Source organism: Prunus dulcis, chromosome 7, assembly GCF_902201215.1.
Source record: "Prunus dulcis chromosome 7, ALMONDv2, whole genome shotgun sequence".
Classification (NCBI taxonomy): Eukaryota; Viridiplantae; Streptophyta; class Magnoliopsida; order Rosales; family Rosaceae; genus Prunus; species Prunus dulcis.
Window position 1 is genome coordinate 7,771,443 of NC_047656.1, and position 20,670 is coordinate 7,792,112.

General features: G+C 39.1%; 2 protein-coding genes and 2 non-coding genes across 6 annotated transcripts; 1 reads left to right on the top strand and 3 right to left on the bottom strand.

The window, feature by feature from the left end:
• Positions 1–1,310: 1,310 nt before the first annotated feature.
• On the bottom strand, positions 1,311–8,251 carry LOC117634745 (protein PTST, chloroplastic). Of its 2 annotated transcripts, XM_034368958.1 has the most exons (9): positions 8,154–8,250; positions 7,375–7,409; positions 6,800–7,109; positions 6,552–6,641; positions 5,815–5,883; positions 4,288–4,393; positions 3,365–3,453; positions 1,932–2,044; positions 1,311–1,859 (listed from the first exon to the last, which is right to left on the bottom strand). In XM_034368958.1, the coding sequence occupies exons 2-9, from the start codon at positions 7,392–7,394 to the stop codon at positions 1,757–1,759; spliced, it is 900 nt and encodes a 299-aa protein (XP_034224849.1). In that variant the 5' UTR covers positions 7,395–7,409; positions 8,154–8,250; the 3' UTR covers positions 1,311–1,756. The 2 variants fall into 2 exon arrangements, with proteins under 2 accessions (XP_034224849.1, XP_034224850.1); XM_034368959.1 differs by lacking the exon at positions 6,552–6,641 and having other exon boundaries at positions 8,154–8,251.
• A 320-nt stretch (positions 8,252–8,571) lies between these two features.
• Positions 8,572–8,644, bottom strand: TRNAK-CUU. Its single transcript has one exon. It is a non-coding gene; the product is annotated as a tRNA-Lys (tRNA).
• Positions 8,645–8,773: 129 nt separating this feature from the next.
• On the top strand, positions 8,774–8,846 carry TRNAK-CUU. The gene has a single exon. It is a non-coding gene; the product is annotated as a tRNA-Lys (tRNA).
• A 318-nt stretch (positions 8,847–9,164) lies between these two features.
• LOC117635623 (vacuolar fusion protein CCZ1 homolog B-like) lies at positions 9,165–13,875 on the bottom strand. 2 transcript variants are annotated; one of them, XM_034369958.1, is made up of 11 exons: positions 13,691–13,819; positions 13,384–13,586; positions 13,204–13,297; positions 12,778–12,961; positions 12,642–12,680; positions 12,429–12,538; positions 11,693–11,788; positions 11,042–11,497; positions 10,358–10,513; positions 9,707–9,936; positions 9,165–9,568 (listed from the first exon to the last, which is right to left on the bottom strand). In XM_034369958.1, the coding sequence occupies exons 2-11, from the start codon at positions 13,575–13,577 to the stop codon at positions 9,538–9,540; spliced, it is 1,590 nt and encodes a 529-aa protein (XP_034225849.1). In that variant the 5' UTR covers positions 13,578–13,586; positions 13,691–13,819; the 3' UTR covers positions 9,165–9,537. The 2 variants fall into 2 exon arrangements, with proteins under 2 accessions (XP_034225849.1, XP_034225850.1); XM_034369959.1 differs by lacking the exon at positions 12,642–12,680 and having other exon boundaries at positions 13,691–13,875.
• Between the last annotated feature and the right edge of the window lie 6,795 nt (positions 13,876–20,670).

The window sequence follows — 20,670 nt, forward strand, 5'->3', positions numbered from 1 at the left end:
CATATTGAAATCGTTTCACATATACACAACTGCAGCAAAGAAAAACAAAAGCATCTGCACAAAAACTACACGTAGAAGATCCACTACAATGCATGTAGGAAGACTGTCACTCGTTTTTGCGCTGACATCCAATGGTCACTCAAAACAAAAGCAATGTTATTTCAAGCCTCAAACCCTAAACGCTTATAACCCAAAATCGTGACAATCGTGACTAAGAACATGCAATTATGGGTTAAGCCTACTAATGAAAGACACCCAAGACCTCTAGGATGTGATACATTATTGTTTTACTGGACTGCCCAAAACAGGCATATAATTCATCATAATTCCATTGAATGAATCGGCTCACTCAAACAATATCCAAGTAAAAAACAATTGCACCAAATTAGAACCAAGATATAATTGATGCATATATATAAGCAGAAAGTAATTTCATCGCATAAAAAACAAAGCCGATAAAATCTCTAGGGCTTTAAGCTTAATTGAAGGGACAATGAGCATATGTGAAGCCTTAGCATGCGGTTCAAGAAGTTAATTTTATAGTTGACGTTCTTGCTCCTTTTTTATCATTCATGGCATGTTTACTAATCCGTAATTGGATTATGAGGAATTGAATTGAGGAGAAGTTGGATTGGGGATAATTAGATTCCGGATTCCTATTGAAGCTGTTTACTAAACCATATGAAATTGGGGTATGAGTGGTATTAATTACTAAAATGTCCTCATTGTTGGGTTAAAGTAGATGGCACATTTGGAATTTTGAAATTGTGTGAGGATATAAGGGTAAAAAAGATGAATTCCTAATAAGTTTAGTTCTCCCGGAATTAGAATACCACCTCCCACCCAAGAATTGAATTCCTCCAAAATCAGGAATTTAATTCCTAATTTTGTGTGGATCCCACTTACTTTTCAATTCCTTGATTTGAAGTAAATGCAAGAATCCTCCATATGTGAAATTCAATTCCTGATGAGAATTCCAATTTCTGATTAATAAACACACCATTAATTCATTAATTTTATTGTTGGGCTTCAAGTGGAGGAGAATTTTTTTTATGCATCTTAATATGTGATGTTCATCAAATGTGGTATATAAATGTGATCTCTTTGCAAATGGTATTTGTGATTTCAATGTACTGTAAATCATTTTTTTTAAAGAAAGTTCGATAACACATACAAACGCGATGTTCCAAATTGTCCAGAGTTGTTCTCCATTGTTTGGAACTAGGCCTAAATATACCAGAGTTGTTCTCCATTGTTTGGAAGTAAACTAGGCCTAAATATACCAGTCTGGTAAATTGCCTTATAAGAGAGAGAGAGAAGCTTTTCTTTTTCATTTGAAAACAACCTCTTACCTTGTACAATACCAAACACAATACAACTTGTCCAATCTCTTAATCCGGCACAGTACAAAACATTCAACAATAATAAGAAAAATACGATAGATTACTATTCAGTACAATCCAATACATAATGATTGGAATAGTAGACACGTCCAGCATGCCAAAACTACCTAAAAACTTATAAAGGCCAGCATGGCATCCTCATTCTGTAATCAGATAAGGATACAAAAATGCTAGGGTCTCCTTTTCCTTTCTGGCCTGGTATTTCAAATTCTAGGTTTTTCTGGACATCAGAAGCACAACTAAGGACCTAAATGAAATAAGCTCTGGGTGAATATCATAGTAAACAAGTATTATCAGTTGCTTGATACATGATATAGGCTTTTCTTTCTTTCCCCATGGCTATAGACGTCGAGCTATTCCACGATTAACAAGTTATTTTTCATTAAACCTTCACCAACTGTAGGAAATTCTGGTGACAGCTTCCATTCTCCATCCACCAAGAACTTGATTTCATACCTTCAAATATAATATTTTTGGATAAGGATGAAGAAAGGGAGGAAGAATAGGGATAGTTGAGTGACTAGGTACCTTCCAGGTCTGAGCATTAATGTTGTCGAGAATGTGGTGAAAGAACCAGTATACTCCGATGATAAATGTTCTCCTTGACTCCAACCATCGAAAGTGCCCATAACTTGCACACTCTGTGACACCAAAATAAAAACAAATTTTGTTTTAAATTCAATGCCTAAGTACCTAATCTATAGAACCAAAACTTTAAAATTTCATTCAAGGGCTGTAATTTTCAGCTTTTGCAATTTTATGCCAGCCAACAAGGACTAGGACTCGGAACCAGCAGTATCATTGAAGACATAACGGTATTTTGTAATAAAATTATTATATTTATCAGGTCCCCTTAAACCTTGAAAACTCAGAAGATCTTCTCGGGTTGGATTAATCAACTGGGTTAACTGATCTGGTGAAACCTACTTAAGCCAACACCCCCTTGTCCTTCCTTATCAGCGTCGACCAGATTCATCACAGCCTCCACACGAGAAAACAGACTTCATAACCAACACCATGTTCAACAGTTGTCTCACACCCACCAGAAGCCAGGGCTCAAGATCAGCCACAACAACATCCAGGTCGTCGATGAATATCCTTCAAACATTAGCACTGTCGTGCCACCTTACAGGTTAGACCCTCAGAAAATGACTAGTTCTATCCATATGGAATGGACCAATTGCAGTTGAAAACAAATTTATAAGCACACATAAATTTTTATCTCGGTGCCTATGTCAGTTCAGGAATTGAAATATGACTTTAGGATAGAATGTATAGAGTGCAGTCAAGGACTCAATTGGAAAGCTCTAGACTAGAGGAAGAAGCTGGTCAGCGCCACTGGTAAACAGTAGGCATGGCATGGTCCTGCCTGCTGGAGCTGTCCCTTGCCAGAAATAAAAATAAGAATACTTTAAATTATTAAAGGGAGCAGATTATTTTTTTTTTTTTTTTTTTTTTTTTTTTTGGGTGTGGTGATATGCCTTTTAGCAGGTGATCATGATCCTTTGAAATGTTTTCCAATGGCGTTAAACTTCTAAAACATCTCTATATAGGGGGCCAAACTTGCTTTTTGAGGTAACAAATTACACGGACCACAGAGAGCTCCAACACTTTATACTGAATCTCCGATCCTCCTTCCCGAATTTTCCATCCTCAAGTGATTACAATAAAGGGTTGAACACAGCTTAGAGACGTCTGTCTTCATCATACGTCCTTTTGCTTTGCAATGAAGTGACCCATATGATCATATTTCCGAAATTCACTCACTATTTCCACACTCCATAATTTCAAGTTATTTTCATACAAGGTTGAACACAGCTTTAGAGACATCTTCCTCATACGTCAACCCGTTTGCTTTGCAATGAAGTGACCCATATGATCATATTTCAAAAAGTCACGCACTATTACTGCACTCCATAATTTGAGGAAAATGAATGAAAATTATAAGGTTATATGCTTACCTCAGCCATGCCATACCAAAATAGGGGAACCTCCTTGGATTGTACAGCATCGACATCCTTTATCTGTTCCTTCAACTTTTCATGTACAGCTTCACACAGATACACACATACAACAGTACTTTTGTCAGAACATATGGAAAGTTAACAAACATGGAAACAGTGACATGAAAGCAGTACAATTCAAAACAATTCAATATCAGTTGGGAAACCATATTTCTGAAACAAGAAAGACGACTACTCACCCATAATAAATTGCCAAAGTCTAATTATATCCCAATTCCCAACACAAATTTCAGAAGATAGAAAATAAGGAGTAACCCACATGTTTTAAGGGATATTAGAAACAATCTCTCTCAACTCAAGAATCCCATCCATTTGCACAAAAACCGTACTTACTCCAAATGACTAATGTCAAGAAAGAGTTTTACTCAAGGGGTAATCCTTATGTTTCTGCTCTAAATCTCAACAATTATAAGTGATCCTTTTTCCCACTTTCACTCCTCTCCGAAGTGGTCTTTGTTCCTATATTATCTTTCTTAGTACTTTTTCATTTGATAATTGTAGTTTGTATGTATTTTATTTTGATTATTCGGATAAGATGCTCTGAAAATAGATTTAATTTTTAATCAATAAATATGATCTGGGAAAAAACTAGAATTTTCTGATGAGAAAGTGAGGTGGATATAAATTCACATCTCAAGGCACCTATTAATGCAATGGCTCAATTTCATTTGTGGAGGAGATGTACCTTAGGAGGACCATCATGCTATAAAAAGAGAGAAAACTATATATTCCTTGTACACAATCCTCTAAGATGCTTTCAAATGCATTTGCTCAGTTAACAGAAGGAGATACAATTTTTAGCAGCAACAGGAAAGAGAATAAGAAAGAAGGAATAAATAAGTCATGCTAGAGCAAGTTACCTTCTAAACGGGAAAGAAGGTGAGACTGAATGTATTTCCCATTAATCTTTCTTGAACCTTGTGGAATGACAGATTTAGTGTTTTCTTCTGCCAATTTCACCAAAGCCTGCCATTAGAACAACTAAAGGAATCATGACATCACAAGTCTTCGACTATATTCAATCACGTGAACCGTGATGCATGACAACATAGCCTTTAACATGAGTCATTTGACCTAGGATGCATTTAGAATTTAATTTTCTGCAAATCCTCCACAATGTTTTACAACGAAGATTTTCAGAGAGTCTTGAGTTTGTCCTTAAGGGTCTATTTGGTTCTAAAAGAAATTAAAATATAGGAAAGTAACTCCCTATTATTCTTTTGTGATTTTTTTTACCAAAAAAGTTGTGTGGGCACAAGGCAAGTCTTCAAACTTTCTCGCAAGTTTCACATCCAGATTTGACAGGAATTACATAGCTATCCAGGATTCAGTAAGCCCACTGTAAAGTTGGTTTGGGTTCTAGTTGGGATTCAGTTTTGAACTTATCTTTCACTTAGCGGTCAGTTTTTATGTGTTATGTTATTTGCCAGATGACAGTCATGCAAGTTTTCAAGTATTCCTGAAGGTTTAACACTAGATAGCTACTAAAGTAATCAAAGCTAGGGCTGCTGTAACACTTGTATACATACTTGCTTAAGAGAATTAGTATGCAGTTTTCAGGAAAAGGAATCAGATTGTAGAATTCTCATGGGTCTCATGCCCTAGGACTTGTTTATCTACATTCCAATTTTGATCCTATTTTTTTGTGTCTCCTTTTTATGTTGGTTAACTTATCACTGGACATCTTTTTTCTTGTACACTGACTGCTACAGAAACCAGAGAGCAGCTTACACTTGTCTTCTACTATCCAACTCCACTTTTACTGTTAAATGCCTTTTCTCCACCCAACCAAATCCTAGAACCTACAGGTTTTCTAAACTTAGCACACAACTTAAGCAACTTTCAAGCTTGTCTAGTATCTCAAAGCAGAGTTGCAGTGAAAGAACCAATCTGATGCGGATGAGGGACAACTACCATTCTTGCACTATGATGGGAATGGTATGAGTAAAGTGGTTGTCGTAGTGGTTAAAGGTTTATGATATAAAGATCCCATTTTTTATGTTTGGACTGCTGAGAGAATACTTCTTACTATGTTAGCAGAATGAAGTAAAGATGGCTCTTGAAATTAGGCAATAACAGACATCTAACTAAATGCAATTTGCACAGGATATGATTCCAACAATATATCAAAGTCAAGAGATTCAAGACTGGAATTATTTTCTCCTTCCACATGATGCTTGACCTACAACCATTTTAGTATTACGAAAGGTTTTGTAGAGTGTTAAAGTGGCGACACATGGAAGTAAGAATCTTGATCTCTTGAGACTTAGATTACTCACATGTGATAAATAAAAAAAACTGATCTCTAGGGACTTAAATTACTCACAAGTGATAACATTATGCTCATGCAAGATGTGCAGACAACCACCAGTCGTAAAATATGTAACCTGAATTTCAAGTTCCAAGACAGCAAGTTCACTTTTGAAGTTAACCAACGCATCCTCCTTTATATGCAACTGTAGAGATAATGGATCAACATAAGATATCAAATCTATTACACTTGATAGAACAATCAAATGAAATAACCATATAAACATCCACGCTCTCTCCAATTAATAACACCCAAGAATTATAGTTACATGTATGTTAATTTTCTTGATACAGTTAAGACAAATGAGATATCATATGAAGAAACTAATTTGAAACAGAAACTCATCAAATATATTTTTAATTTTTTCTCACAAATGATGAAAGAGGTGTGTGCATCTTCATCCTTCAGTATATTCAATTCAACCACCTTCAAGTTAGAAATGAGATTGTGAATACGTGAACCTTTTTATATCTATAAATTTGATATACTCATATGCTAAACAAGCCAGCAACTCAATTTTAATATTAATGCTTTCATCTCTCAATTGGACCCACTAAGCATTAATCTACGTTCCTGTTGTCTGAGTCTTTACTCTTCAGTCCTATGCTTTTTGCACCAACCCCATGAATTAACATGCCTACTGCTGCTAGAATGCATTCCTAAATGGATATCAATCCAGTCATATCTATGAAGATATCAACATAGATGGCAAGATAAAATGTGGGCCACTGCAATAAATGATGAGGATGAATTTAAATGACACACTAAAACAGGAGTCGATTTAGAAAGGACATTGTATGAATACATACAAACCTGTCGTTTGAGGAACCGATTTTGTTGATTGGCTTCACTTAGTTTTTTAATAAGCTTTGTTCTTTCAGAATCTGCCAGCAGTGACTTCAACTGATATAGAGTTTTAACATAAGTTAGCTCTTGAGATTTAAAACTGAAGTAGCCAGGAATGCTAAACCAATAGAAAAAGGAAGTTCATGCATTCGAATGCTGTCAAGGATTTTTTATTTATTTTTAAATCAAAACAATTCGGACCAGTGCATGAGTACCTCATTACTTCTTAAAGGTTGAGAAAGATGATTCTCCTGCGAATCTTTATGTGCATATTCATCATTTCCACTATAAGTTTCTCCCTGAACAGATGATGATTCCTCCAAACTAGTGTGAATTGAATGTCTTCTCCAGAAGACATGATTCAGTGAATGCTTCCCAGTAGATACTTGACAATCTATCAACCTCTGATATCCCACCTTTAATTTCCAAGTGGTTACAATATGTGGAAGTGGGTGGATATTTCTCCAATCTAATTTTCTTGAACTTTCTCTTGACAACCACAGTACTTGGTTGTCAAGGGAACACCTGTCGAGATTATAATGATATAAGAATGAAACTGATAAATGCTTAACAACATCAACAATGCCATGAATATGAAAGGCTATGGAGATTTACTATAAGCGATGTTAAGTAACTAGATTGACAATGCAAGAGCAAATCATGCAGAACTAAAGTTTTCGATAAGGGTCAAAGCATATGAACCAGGAAAAAAACAATGTGTGTATAGTGTTTTTTCAACTACTACATGGAGGAATCATCTTAATTTATTTATAAAGGGACAAAATTTTACCTCACAGTACCTATCTCCATGTTGATAGGTTCCTCCTGAAAAAATGATATAACAAAAGAGGGTCACAATACTAACTTGGTCGGAGAAACATGCGAGAACCTGGGATAACTCAACAATTCTCTTAAATCAAAATGATAATTATGAACTTATTTATTTATTTATTTATTAAAGAAACTAAAGGGAGCAACATGGAAAAGGATCTGGTATAATCTCAAATGATCCCTCCACCCCCACCCCAAACACACACACACACACACACACACACACACACATAACACAGTTGCTCCGCCATTAAGCTAAATAGAGCACCGTAATTTATCATAAACAAACCAGAACTTGCAAAAACTCCATCATTGATGATTTATAGCGGAGGAACTTTGAACCTCTTTTCATGTACTTCTCTGTCAAAAGGATACAATCACTAATGATGGTAATTCATGTGCAACAGTTTTAAGTTACTTTAACCGCACAATCTAATGAAATTAAGCATCACGCTGTAGAAAAGTGACAATTTTTGAGCCATATGGTTGCAAAAAATCAGCTCAAAGCACACAGCCCCCAACACCCAACACACGCAATACAATTAGAGTTTTCATAAAAATGGTTTCTTTTTTTTCATGATTTCAGAGTAAACCCATCAATTGAACAATGGAGTTGAACCATTATTGCATAGCAGAGTGATGAATACATTTTCGTACACGGGTTGCCTCAAATTTGAATAAAAACAAAAACAATAAAAATCAAATCAAAAGAAGAAAAAAGGATATGAATTGACTTACTGAAAGATTGTGATTAGCAGCTCTGGCTAGCACTTAGGCAGCAAAGATGGTGTGAAGAGACGAGATGGTTGGAGGAGGAGTTAAATTAATGGAGAAAGAAAGGGGTCAATGAAGGCATTTTTTTAACCAATAAACAGAGGCCACATGTATAATTGCCACGTTTGCATTGTTATATAAATTGTGGATATGATATGTGGCAAATTGGAGTTTCAGTGTCGTACGTGAACGTGATGGGTAAAGGCCCAATTTGGTATTTCGAACAAAAATACTAAAATTAAAAGCTAAAGAAGCAGTCTTGGCAGGAAAATCGAACTCAGAAAATCGTGGGCTCTCTTTCTCCTCTTAAGAGAAATTGAAAATCTGACCCAAAAAAAGACGAGAAATTGAAAACAATATATAATATATATTATAAAAAGATCGCCCACCGTGGGGCTCGAACCCACGACCACAAGGTTAAGAGCCTTGCGCTCTACCAACTGAGCTAGACGGGCTTTGTTGTTAGGTCAACGTTTGTTTATATTGATAACCAAATTTGTCAAACAGCTTAATGAAGATTTCAACGAGGAGGAACAGGTAGAAATTAGATTATCAGTATAAACGAATGTTGACCAAGCAACAAAGCCCGTCTAGCTCAGTTGGTAGAGCGCAAGGCTCTTAACCTTGTGGTCGTGGGTTCGAGCCCCACGGTGGGCGACAATGCTTCACATTAATTTTTTCTTTCATCTTTTTAATTCACTACTACCGTGTGCTTTGTTTGGTTTGAATGCAAAACAAATTATAAATCCTTTTTGAAAACTTTGTCCCTTTTTCTGGGTTCCAATTCAATCATTCCTTTTGCTTGCCTTGTAATTTTGTTCTTCCATAAAAATAAAAATCATTGTTCTTTCTTGGTGGAGGAGGCAAACTGTTAGCTTCCGTTTGAATGGAGGTATTTGAAAGAAAGGATTTGGATTTGACAACAAAGCTATAAATTTGTTAAAAGAAAGTAGAAATGAAGCAAACAAATGGATATATAATGTACCCTAGATTTGGAATCGCTCCATCCAAATGGACTCGTAATGCTAATACATACAAGCTCCTGCCTTTTCCTTCTCTCTGTTCTCCGTTTTCTTTTTTTCAGCAAGATTTTGAACAAGATACTTCTTTGTAAATTAATAAACAAAAAATAATTTACAAGTACATTAAAAATTGGATACAAGTTACAACATGCTTTGAATAAAAGAACATAACTTTAATTATTTATTTTCCCCTAGCAAGTGTGATGTTTTACAGAAATCTACAACGCCAGGTCTGACATTTCATCGCTTGGGGAGCATAGAGGCAGGACCCCTCATTTTGTGTTATTATGTTAGTAACTATGGATATCAAAAACCAAGGAATTCCCCTAATTCAACGAGAAAGCTCCATTGCAGTACCTGCACAACTCAAAGAAATTAGCAAACCAGTAAATTATAAAAGCAAATCTGTATTCGGTAATACAAGTTTGAAAGATTGTCCACATAGACAAACACTGCACAAACAACTCGCAGGCATCCAAGGAAATGTACACTAACCTGTTGCTGAACTTTTCAACAGCATCAGAGGCATAAAGAAGGGTTTCATTGGCTTTCTCCAGAACCATATAAAGTTCCTTCCCTCTTGTAACCCGAGCAATAACCCAAGCATTGTTTTTCGCCCGGATGCTAACTTCCAATTCTTTCTCTTGACCAGCATTATCTGATTGTGCTCTACTCTTTTCCAAATCAACTTCTTCTCTAAGCTTACTTAAGGCAAGTAAGGAATCCTGCCACAGAACATGAAAAATGAATTTATTGGACATCAATTCATAAAAGCAATAAATTGACATTAAAATGATGAGATCTAGTCTGATCAGTGACCACTAAGCCTATCTTTTGCAGCAAACACATGCATTAGGCCAAGCCGCCACAGAGAACACCCAAGGTAAAAGAAATGCACTGAGAATGCAACCTAGTCTAGCTGGAGACTTGTGAACATGGCACCAGTCATATAAATAGAAAACTGAAAAAGAACATAATTAAAGGCAGCAAAATTTTCTTCCATAATTCCTTAGCTGCTGCAGGGGAGTATATTTATACAATATTTGATGCAGGTAAACAAGGTGAACATCCTCAACCAAATGGCCACGCTTTAACACGTATTGTGCAGAACAAGAGAGCAAGCCAAACTGTGGTGGAATGCTTTACCTTAGTAAGGGTTGTGACCTTTCCTGCTGGAGAAGCCCTGGATACATTTCTGTCTCCGTCCACTAGTAAATATCGATATCCACTAACATGATATGCATTCTCACCAACCCATCCTTTTGATAGTTTCTCTTCAACTCTCAACAGCTTTAGGGATACCTGGAAAATAGTAAATAAAAACATAAAATTCAAACAATGGCACTCCAGCTTTCATCTCAAGAAAAATTCTACAATACAGCTAATAGCATGAATCAGAATCAATGATTATTGCCCCAGTAAAATTCCAAATAATTTATTACAGGAAATTAGCGATTAAGTAGACATTTTATTTCATTAGGAATCAATGAGACAACGTATGTTGAGGACATGAAAAAGGATATAGAGGATATTAGAAAACTATTTTTTTCCTGTCGATGAATATAAAGGATGTGAGTACATTAAACCAAATTAAATCAATAAAAATTTAAATAGGGAAAGATATGAGAAAGACATTAAAATGTTGCTTCAACACATCTAACAAGAAATTTGGTTTTGGTAGAGAACCAATATAAATAGGATTTCTATTGCTGACCTCTATTGATTTAGGGTAACGATTTCCACATGACAGTGCTAATGACAAGTTAAAAATGTAAAGAAGCAGTTTGATAGCATAAGCATTAGAGTTGCTAGCAGGGCTAGGAAGCTAACATTTTCAAGAACTTGCTGCTTCACCGCAGAAACACCTTGATCCCCAATTAGCACTGAAGAAACAGGAATGAGAAAAATTAAGGTAAGGCTCTTATGCTGATGGGCACACAGATACATTCTCTCCTCTGTCTGATGGAGCAAAACTGTTGGAGTGGCAGAAATCAAGTTACTAGCCTCTGCACCCCAAATATCAGTGACAAGAAAACCATCCTTCCCTTTGGACCACTTATCCTGCTGCAAGGGCCGTATGACACGATAATTGTTATCTCCAGCAGGAGAGTTGACATCTGAGCCTTGAAATTGTTCTGGAACACCACCAGGACGGGCCAAGATAGAACTTGAGGATACATGGGATGTAGCTCCTTTGCGTAAATAGGACCAGGAACTTACTCCAGAGGATAAAGCATGGGGAGTCAGCCTTAAAACAGCATACGCAAATAGGTTTACGGTGTCATCCTAACAAAGGAAAAACAAAATTCATGAAAGTTAGCATTTGACAAAATAAATGCACTCAGCACCACTTTCTATGAAAATTCTACACAAGAAAAATGTAACTCAGTTTTTAAGCTTCTACTGAACTTTAAGACTAAAACACAATGGCATATGAAATGATTTAAAAACAGTTAAAACGCTTAGAAGATCAAACCATACAGGAGAAAGTGTTGTGGACACCAACAGGTCCTGAAACAAGATCAGTGAGTGACAGGGTATGTTCCCAGCACAAGATTCGAGCACCCTTACAAGCGACTGCAAAGACAAATGAAACCATTCAAAACATACACAAAAGAAAAATTGTATAACATTGCACTAACAAGTAAAAGACTAAAATTAGGAGATTCAGGTAGAACTTAGAAGTCAGGTCGGAACAAGGGTGATTATAAAAGCCCACATGTGTGCAGAAATGCACAGTTTTGTAGAATACAAGTGGGCAAGAAAGAAGATAATAGGACAGTTAGTGATGATAGACAGGCTTAATACTAATGAAGCATTGCATTATAAGTTAAGGTAAAAAAATTAGTAAGGTATGTCTATAAAACTTATAAGGAAAATGGATAAGAAAAGTAGAGAATAAACATAATACCAGTACATGTACTACAACCATCTTTCCAAATTACACCACAATATGGAAGCTGTAAAAAAAAAATTAAAAAAAAATAAAAATAAAAACAAAAAAAACCATGGAGAGGAACTCATGGACCCAATGAGCATCTAAACAACTAATACACCAAACCTAGAACAAGTTTATGACTAGGACATACTAAAACATCAATAACTTCCAAGGAAGAATCTTGAATAAAAATGTAGCATTAAATAAGCAGAAAATTTCAGCAAAACTGTTCTGGCCTACTCCACTAACATATGATTAATTTATATTCTGAAAACAAACCTGTACTTCAATTGCTGCTTCCCGCCCTACAGTAAGCATCTGTACGGTTCCACGCTCCTTTAAACAGTCACGGAATGATGGTAACAGTAGTTTCTTCCCGACCAGAAAATCTGCCCCAGAGAGTAAAACCATACAATGAGATACAGCAACTTCAGCATTACTTAGGTAGAAAAATCCAATCGAGAGGGCATGATACAGCAACTTCAGTATTACCCCAGCAGCACCCATCGAATGGAGACCGCTTTTGAAATGCTGGCAATTAGTGATTTTACAATGAAATTTGAACCAAGGACAATATAAAACTAGACTTCAGTGTAATTAGTAGGTACACGACTATATGATGACTTACCACCAAGATAGTCCATGATGAAATAGTACAAATGAGATCGAGTTAGTCCTCCACCAGGGTCTTTGTCAAGCAACGCTCTTATAGATCCATGAAACATCACAAAAAGATAATGGACTTCCTTAAGAACCTTTCTCAATGCATCACTTCTCCAAATAGCTTCAAACTCCTTGCTTTTCTCCACTACCTACAACAAGGTGAAGCAATGATTTGAAATTACTTCAAAATAGCATTGCCTACAACTGCATTCTAAAAAAAATTTAGTTTAGCTACGAGAAACAAAAATGCGAGCATCAGGGGCCTAAAGCATTAGTTCTGAAAAAGCCCATAAGTTATAACATGCTACCAACAATATATGAACATTAGCTAAACACATAATTGAAAAGGACTAACAATGACAGGAATGTTTGTAAGGAAAACAGAGCTCACCATCACCATCCAGATATCTGGTTCCGCCTCATAAAAAACATGCGAATGCCTCTCTGCTTCAATGGCTTCACAAGCAGTTTCTGGAGAGAAGATTCTGCACAAAATATAAACAAGTTCTTATAAAAATCAAAAAACACTTGTATAAAATGTATATAAGAAAAAGGGATAGAAAGTAGAAACCTGGTAAATGTGATAAGTCCTTCACTGAGCCCAATCACAGAGAACTGTGCTGAGAAGGGCAAATCGGCAGGGAAGAAAAACAATATCTTGTCCAATTCTTGCCCTTCATTTTGACCCCTCCTCAAATCAAATATGCACAATTGCAGTCCTTCTGGGGTTGCACTGGCCGTGGTACTAGCAGACGACAAACCCATAATTTCTTCCTGCAACAATGGTACAATCAAACAATTTGCATAACAAATTGAACCCTAAATTTGGTTAGCCGCTGAAAGGAGAAGGAATTGCGAGATTGGAACGCCTTACGCACAGCACAGCGAAGCTTCTTGTTGGGCTTTGATTTTGATTTTGGTACCAAATAAGGTTTATTAGATTAGATGGAAGGAATTTGCTCGGGCATTAGGCACTGATCCTTTTTTTCAAAGTTTGAATGGTAGGTAACTGCGCGGAGGAATTTCACTAATTACTGTGTCGGCCTGTTTGCTTAATTGCTGTTTTTTCCTGCATTTTCACTCTTGCAGTTTTTATCCTTTTTTTTTTTTTTTTTTTAATATAAGTGATAGTGAGGGGAAGGATTTGAACACAGCACTTTCAAGTTAGGGTCTTGTTGATGTAGCATGAATATTTTGGTAATATGCAACTATTAAACATTTTAAAATTCAATTTAGAGAAAAATTAAAAAACTTTAAAGATGCCAACCGGTCTTGTGCAGGGAAAGGACTCTTGACTTGTAGACTCAGGTTCGAAATCCGCTACCTTGACAGTATGTGTGAGAAGAGGAATGCTAGCAACCTTCTCTCTAACCTTCTGTTTGAGACTTTCTGCCTTCTTCTCATGACAAGTGTCACTTTCCTTATACTTAAAACAATGTCATTAATACATCACAGGAATTAGTTTTTGTTTTCCAAGTTTACCCTTATTGAATGTATTAGCTTTTATACATTTAATAACAAACTACCTTGTTCAGTCTCGATCTCTTGGACCAAAGGAGTCCAAGAGATTGTGGTCACCCACCATTAGATATTAATCCAATGGTTCAAAAAAGTTTCTTAAAAGGAGTGCAAGAGTGAGTGAACTATTGAATTTACATCCAACGGTGAGTGACCACAAATCTCTTGGACCCCCCTGTAGTCCAAGAGATCAGGACTGCAAACTTGTTATTAAAAAGAGTTAATACATTTATAAGGGTAAACTTGGAAAACAAAATCTAACTCCTGTGATGCATTAATGATATTGTTTTTAAGTGTAAGGAAAGTGACACTTGTCATAAGTAGAAGAGAGAAAATCCAAAGGAGAAGGTTAGAGAGAAAGTTGCTAGTATTCCTTGTGTGGGAAAACCTCCTCTCTCAATATCGATTGTATCAAACCAATGGGGTGTTAGTTGAATTCGCCTTTGGTGTACTCCCAAGTGGTCCTGAGTTCAAGCTTCCATGATACTCAGGTGTGTGAGTTTCCACCCTCCCCTTCCCATCTTTGGCACCCAAAAAAAAAAATCGCTTGTATAAAATAAAAAAACTTTAAAAATTAAAGATATTAAAAAATTACATAAAAATAGTAAGCGGCTTGTAAGTTGTAACTTGTAACTCAATTGGCTCATAGCATTTATTATACACTCGAGGTCTTAGGTTCGCTTTTCCTATCTCATGGGCGGAACTAGGCAAATGGCTACAGTGGGTTGTAGCCTAGGGAGGTTTTTGGAGATTTATTAATAATAATAAAAAATCAAACCTATATATTTGACTTGTTTTAAATATAGCCAAGTATGTATATTTTCATTTTGATCATATGTGTTTTCTGGTTGCATTTTATTTGTATTTGTTTTATGCTAAAACTTATGGGAAATTAGCATTTAGCCTTGCACTTAAGGAACTAATGTGATTTATATGATTTAATGTATAATTTTATTTTTAAAAAGACAATAAAAATTGTAAGTAGAAAAGAAAATGATTATTAGATTTTTAAGCTAATAATTTTAGCTAGCCCACCATCGATAAATTCCTGATTCCGTCCTTGCCCTCTCTCAATATCGCCTTTATAAAATAAATTTTTTTTTAATAAATACAACAATCCCAACCCAGCCTGCAGGCACCTTTTTTTATAAAAATAAAAATTTTAAAAAAATTCTTAAAAATTGAATTTCAATTTTTTTAATAATTAAAGCTACCATAATATAACAGAGTTGACGGGGCAACATGAGACATAGAGTGAAAGCACCCCGGCCAGAATGGGTCAATTGAGAATACAAGTGAAAAGTGAGATTTGAGTGAAAATACACGGAGTAAAACAAGGAAGCCGGACAGAAATTTACTCCTTTTTTTAACAGAATTCTCCAATTTTGTATACTTTTCATCTCATAGTTTATATTCAATACTTAAAGCATGAAAAAATGAGGAGGCAGTACAAGTGTATCAAATAAAGAGTGTGAATCGGGTATAGACCTGATTGACTTGCATACTGTGGGAACCTAATTAAATCAGACCCTAGGTCAAATAATTCCTACCATTTGGGGATTATTTGACCAAATTGGGAATCAATCAACCTAATTAGGAGTTACTCAATTTAATTGGGAATTTTCCAATTAAATTGAACGTTACCTAAATAGGTTGAGATTTGATTTGGTTAATTACCACGATCCCCAATTAAATGAGGAATTGCCTAAATTGAATCAGGATTGATTGATACCTACCACAGTTAGGGATTTGATTTACCCTAATTAATCAAATCCCTAATTAAATCAAATCAATTCCAAAAAGGGGAGGAATAATTCCCTTCCATCTACGGAATTATTCCTCTGAAACCCTAGCCTTCGAGACCTCTATAAAAGCATAGCCACACACAATGGTTGAGGTACGTCAGAATTCCTACTCAAACTCTGCATAAGTTATTTCTTAAAAACCCTAGCAACCTCCTCTCTTTCTCTCTCTTACACAAGGCTCCGGCCACCACACACGGCTCCGGCCACCCGGTTTTCCTTGAATTACCATACCTAACTTAGGCATTGGAGGGCCTTTGGCCAACACCCCCCGGGTGTGGTCTTTTACTCCGATCTGTTTTGCAGGGAGAAAGAGAGGCGGAGAAGACGAAGGAATCTTTGGCGAATATTCTTTTGGGGGAAATTTACTCCCACAAATTGGTGCTTTCATTGAGAGCACGAGTTATACTCAACGCGTGCTCAAGGAATCCGTTCCTCCTATTTTCCAATCCACCAAAGCCTTCCAAACAACCATGGTTGGAAGCATGAACACGAGAGGCAAAACCGCCGCGAGGGCTAGACCTGCGACGGCCCAAAGCCACTCCACCCATGATCCCGCGATCGACATGGTGGCACCGCCACCTCTCACCACCGCACCGGCCACCGCCGCCGAACATGGTGGAACTTCCCATCAAGATGGACTCGTCACCACCGCCGACCCGGGGCCGGTCTTGGAGCGACTCCAAGCATTCCCTTCATTGCCTCCACGCGCGACGCACGCTCCTGCATACACCTCCAATGAAAACCTAGCCCGTGTGCAGTTGGGCTCCACGCACTTCTCTCCTCCCGATCCACGAAGTCAAGCAGACGTTAATCTAAGAGTTGACCAGCTAGCTCAGAGAATGGACGACCAAAGCAATCTAATGAGGCAGCTCATCAACCAAATAGGCGTTGCTCAAAACCTTGGCCTTGGACAACCGGGAGAGGAGAGAAGGCTAGACGAACGCGCCGGTGAACGACTCGACGTCCGTGCCCGCTTGGGCCCGCAGGGAGGTGTACATCAACGACTAGGCCCCCAAGGAGGTCAGCCAGATAACCCTCACAATGAGGATCATGAGGAAAGACGCTCCGTTACTCACTCTCGAAGAACCAATTCTCGTCGACTAGCTACGGAGAATCATTCGCAGGCGCAGTCCACCAACACCCCAACTAGGCAGCACGGACGAGAAAGTCGACTCTCAGAGGACAACGAGGAAGTCAGTCAATCCTGTGGAGGTCGCCAACGCAACAAACTAGCAATGTGTGCAGAGGACGTTGAGAAGCTCGTAAATGACCGACTCCAAGACTTGAAGACTGGAGGAAACTTCGAGGATTCACTACGCAAGGAGATGGACCAGGTGAACTCTACGCCTTTCACCCTCGATATCGAGCAGGCTGTTCACCCAAAGCGATTCTCGACACCCTCGTTCATACACTTCAAAGGGGATTCCGATCCCGAGAGCCACATAAAACACTTCAAAAGTGTTATGATCCTCCACCAGGCTGACGACGCGCTAATGTGCAAGGTGTTTGCAATGACTTTGCTAGGAGCAGCCCAAGACTGGTTCCATACCCTGCCATCTGGGTCGATCAGCAGCTTCAAGGAGCTAGCTTATATCTTCACCAAAGAATACACTTCTTACCGGATGATCAAGAAGAATCCTGACCACCTGTTCAACTTGCAAAAGAAGTACGAAGAATCCCTTCGAGATTACATCAAGAGGTTCAAAGCAGAAAGGGCGAACATCATCGGATGTGACGATCGAATCGCGTCATCGGCCTTCAAGAGGGGCTTGCCAGTTGAGTGTGAGCTGTATCGCGAGCTGACCATCTCTCCCTGCCAAACACTAGTAGAAGTCTTCGCTACAGCAGAGCGCTATGCGCTTTGGGACGATGACCGGACCGCCGCAAAGAAAGCTGCCAAGCAAGCCGATCAGCCGGTTGAGCCGACAAGCCAAAGAAACGACATGATAAAAGACAGGGATGGGGGCAAGCGCGAATTACAGCCTCAGGGAGGTGCTCCAACAACTGAGACCTACACCAAGTTTACTATTCCGATACAGCAGATCCTAGCCCAAGTAAAGGACATGCCTTGGTTGAAGAAACCATTGCCTTTGAAGGGAAACCCAGCCAAGAAGGATACCAGTAGATACTGCGAATTCCATGAAGGGCACGGTCATTACACAAATGACTGCTTCGCCTGGAAAAAGCACCTCGAAGAACTGGTCGGAGACGGCCATTGCGCGGAATTCATCGCAAAAGGGGCTATCCAGCAAGTCAAAGATCGTGACGCGACTACCAATGAACCTCCACGAAAAAAGTCATACGGATCAGCACGATCTTAGCCGACTTTAAGAGCCCAAGCTGACCACCGAGGAGCAAAAGAGAAAGATCATGTAAGCGACAAGCGAAGGTCTCCCAAGCTGTCACTTGCTACCCAATCATGAAAGACGATCCCGACATCACCTTTTAAGGGAAGGAAGTTCTAAGACAACGGAATGCCCATCACCTCCGAATGTGCTATCCACAAGCTCCTCGCCTATCAGCTCGCTCCAAGCAGGCGGCCAGGCCTCCCTCACCTCCATTGAAGACAAGTTACTTTGATGTTACCTCTGCAACTCATCTCTTTTGTTCAATAAAGCAATGTAGTCACGTAGACATCAATACATGTTCAAGCATTTCTTTCCAATGGAGTGTTCACAAATGCAATCGACACGTCTCCGGACGTAGGCCAAACGGGCCGACTCATCGACACGTCTCCGGAGTAGGCCAAATGGGCTGCTCTCATCGACACGTCTCCAGAAGTAGACCAAACGGGCCACACTCATCGGCACGTCTCCGGACGTAGGCCAAACGGGCCGCACTCATCGACACGTCTCCGAACGTAGGCCAAACGAGCATCGACACGTCTTCGAACGTAGGCCAAACGGGCCGCTCTCATCGACACGTCTCCGGACGTAAGCCAAACGGGCCCCTCTCATCGACACGTCTCCGGACGTAGGCCAAACGGGCCGCTCTCATCGACACGTCTCCGGACGTAGGCCAAACGGGCCGCACTCATCGACACGTCTCCTGACGTAGGCCAAACGGGCCGCTCTCATCGACACGTCTCCGGACGTAGGCCAAACGGGCCCCTCTCATCACACGTCTCCGGACGTAGGCCAAACGGGCCCTTCTCATCGACACGTCTCCGGACGTAGGCCAAACGGGGGACACGTCTCCGGACGTAGGCCAAACGGGCCGCACTCATCGACACGTCTCCGGACGTAGGCCAAACGGGCCAACGGGCCGCTCTCATCGACACGTCTCCGGACGTAGGGCAAAACGAGAACTCTCATCGACACGTCTCGGACGTAGGCCAAACGGGCCACCTCCTAAGGGAAATCACATACGAGATGAGCAGAACACACCCGGAGTCTCTCAAGGGGGACCCTGGTGCTCGCCACCTTCCTAAGGGAAATCATACGAGATGTGCAGAACACACCCGGAGTCTCTCAAGGGGACCCTGGTGCTCACCAACTTCCTAAGGGAAATCGTCCTACGGGATATGCAGTGCATGCCCGGAGTCCTTCAAGGAGGACCCTGGTACTCGCAAGTCTCTAAAGGAGGACGCGCAATCAAAACATAGGCTGGTTACTCAAGCAGTTCACAAGTCAAATATGCGAATTGAAGTTGGAAAATGTAACCGAAATTTCCATAACAAACAGACCAACCGGCCAAAGTTCAACAAAAAGAAAATGGTCAAAAAAGACCGGTTATTCTAAACAAGAAAGCGAACTACAAAAGGCTGAAAAGAAACAAAAAGAGTCTTTGTCTACTTGGAGACGCCAGCAGAAGACTTTTTAAGCGGCAACCTCCTCGGCATCCGCCTGACTAGCAACGTCATCAGCAACTCCATCTGCCTGTACCATGACCTCTGCATCATCCTCTCCGGCTACTTGCTCCTCAACTCCCCCTTCTATAGGGGTGAATTGGGACGGAGCGTCTCGATGTCAACATCGTCAATCGCATACAAGGAATCGCAAATTCTTTCCAACCTGGGAATTCATAAAATTGGCAAGTCAATCACCTCCTCTACGCAGGAGCCCAAGTCCACGAAGGAAGCCCAGTTACAGCTGGACAGCCCAACGGATAATCTACATCTCCTACATGCCACCACGCGCCATGCAGAAGCTGGGGGGCATTTGTGGGAACCTAATTAAATCAAACCCTAGGTCAAATAATTCCTACCATTTGGGGATTATTTGACCAAATTGGGAATCAATCAACCTAATTAGGAGTTACTCAATTTAATTGGGAATTTTCCAATTAAATTGAACGTTACCTAAATAGGTTGAGATTTGATTTGGTTAATTACCACGATCCCCAATTAAATGAGGAATTGCCTAAATTGAATCAAGATTGATTGATACCTACCACAGTTAGGGATTTGATTTACCCTAATTAATCAAATCCCTAATTAAATCAAATCAATTCCAAAAAGGGGAGGAATAATTCCCTTCCATCTACGGAATTATTCCTCTGAAACCCTAGCTTCCGAGACCTCTATAAAAGCATAG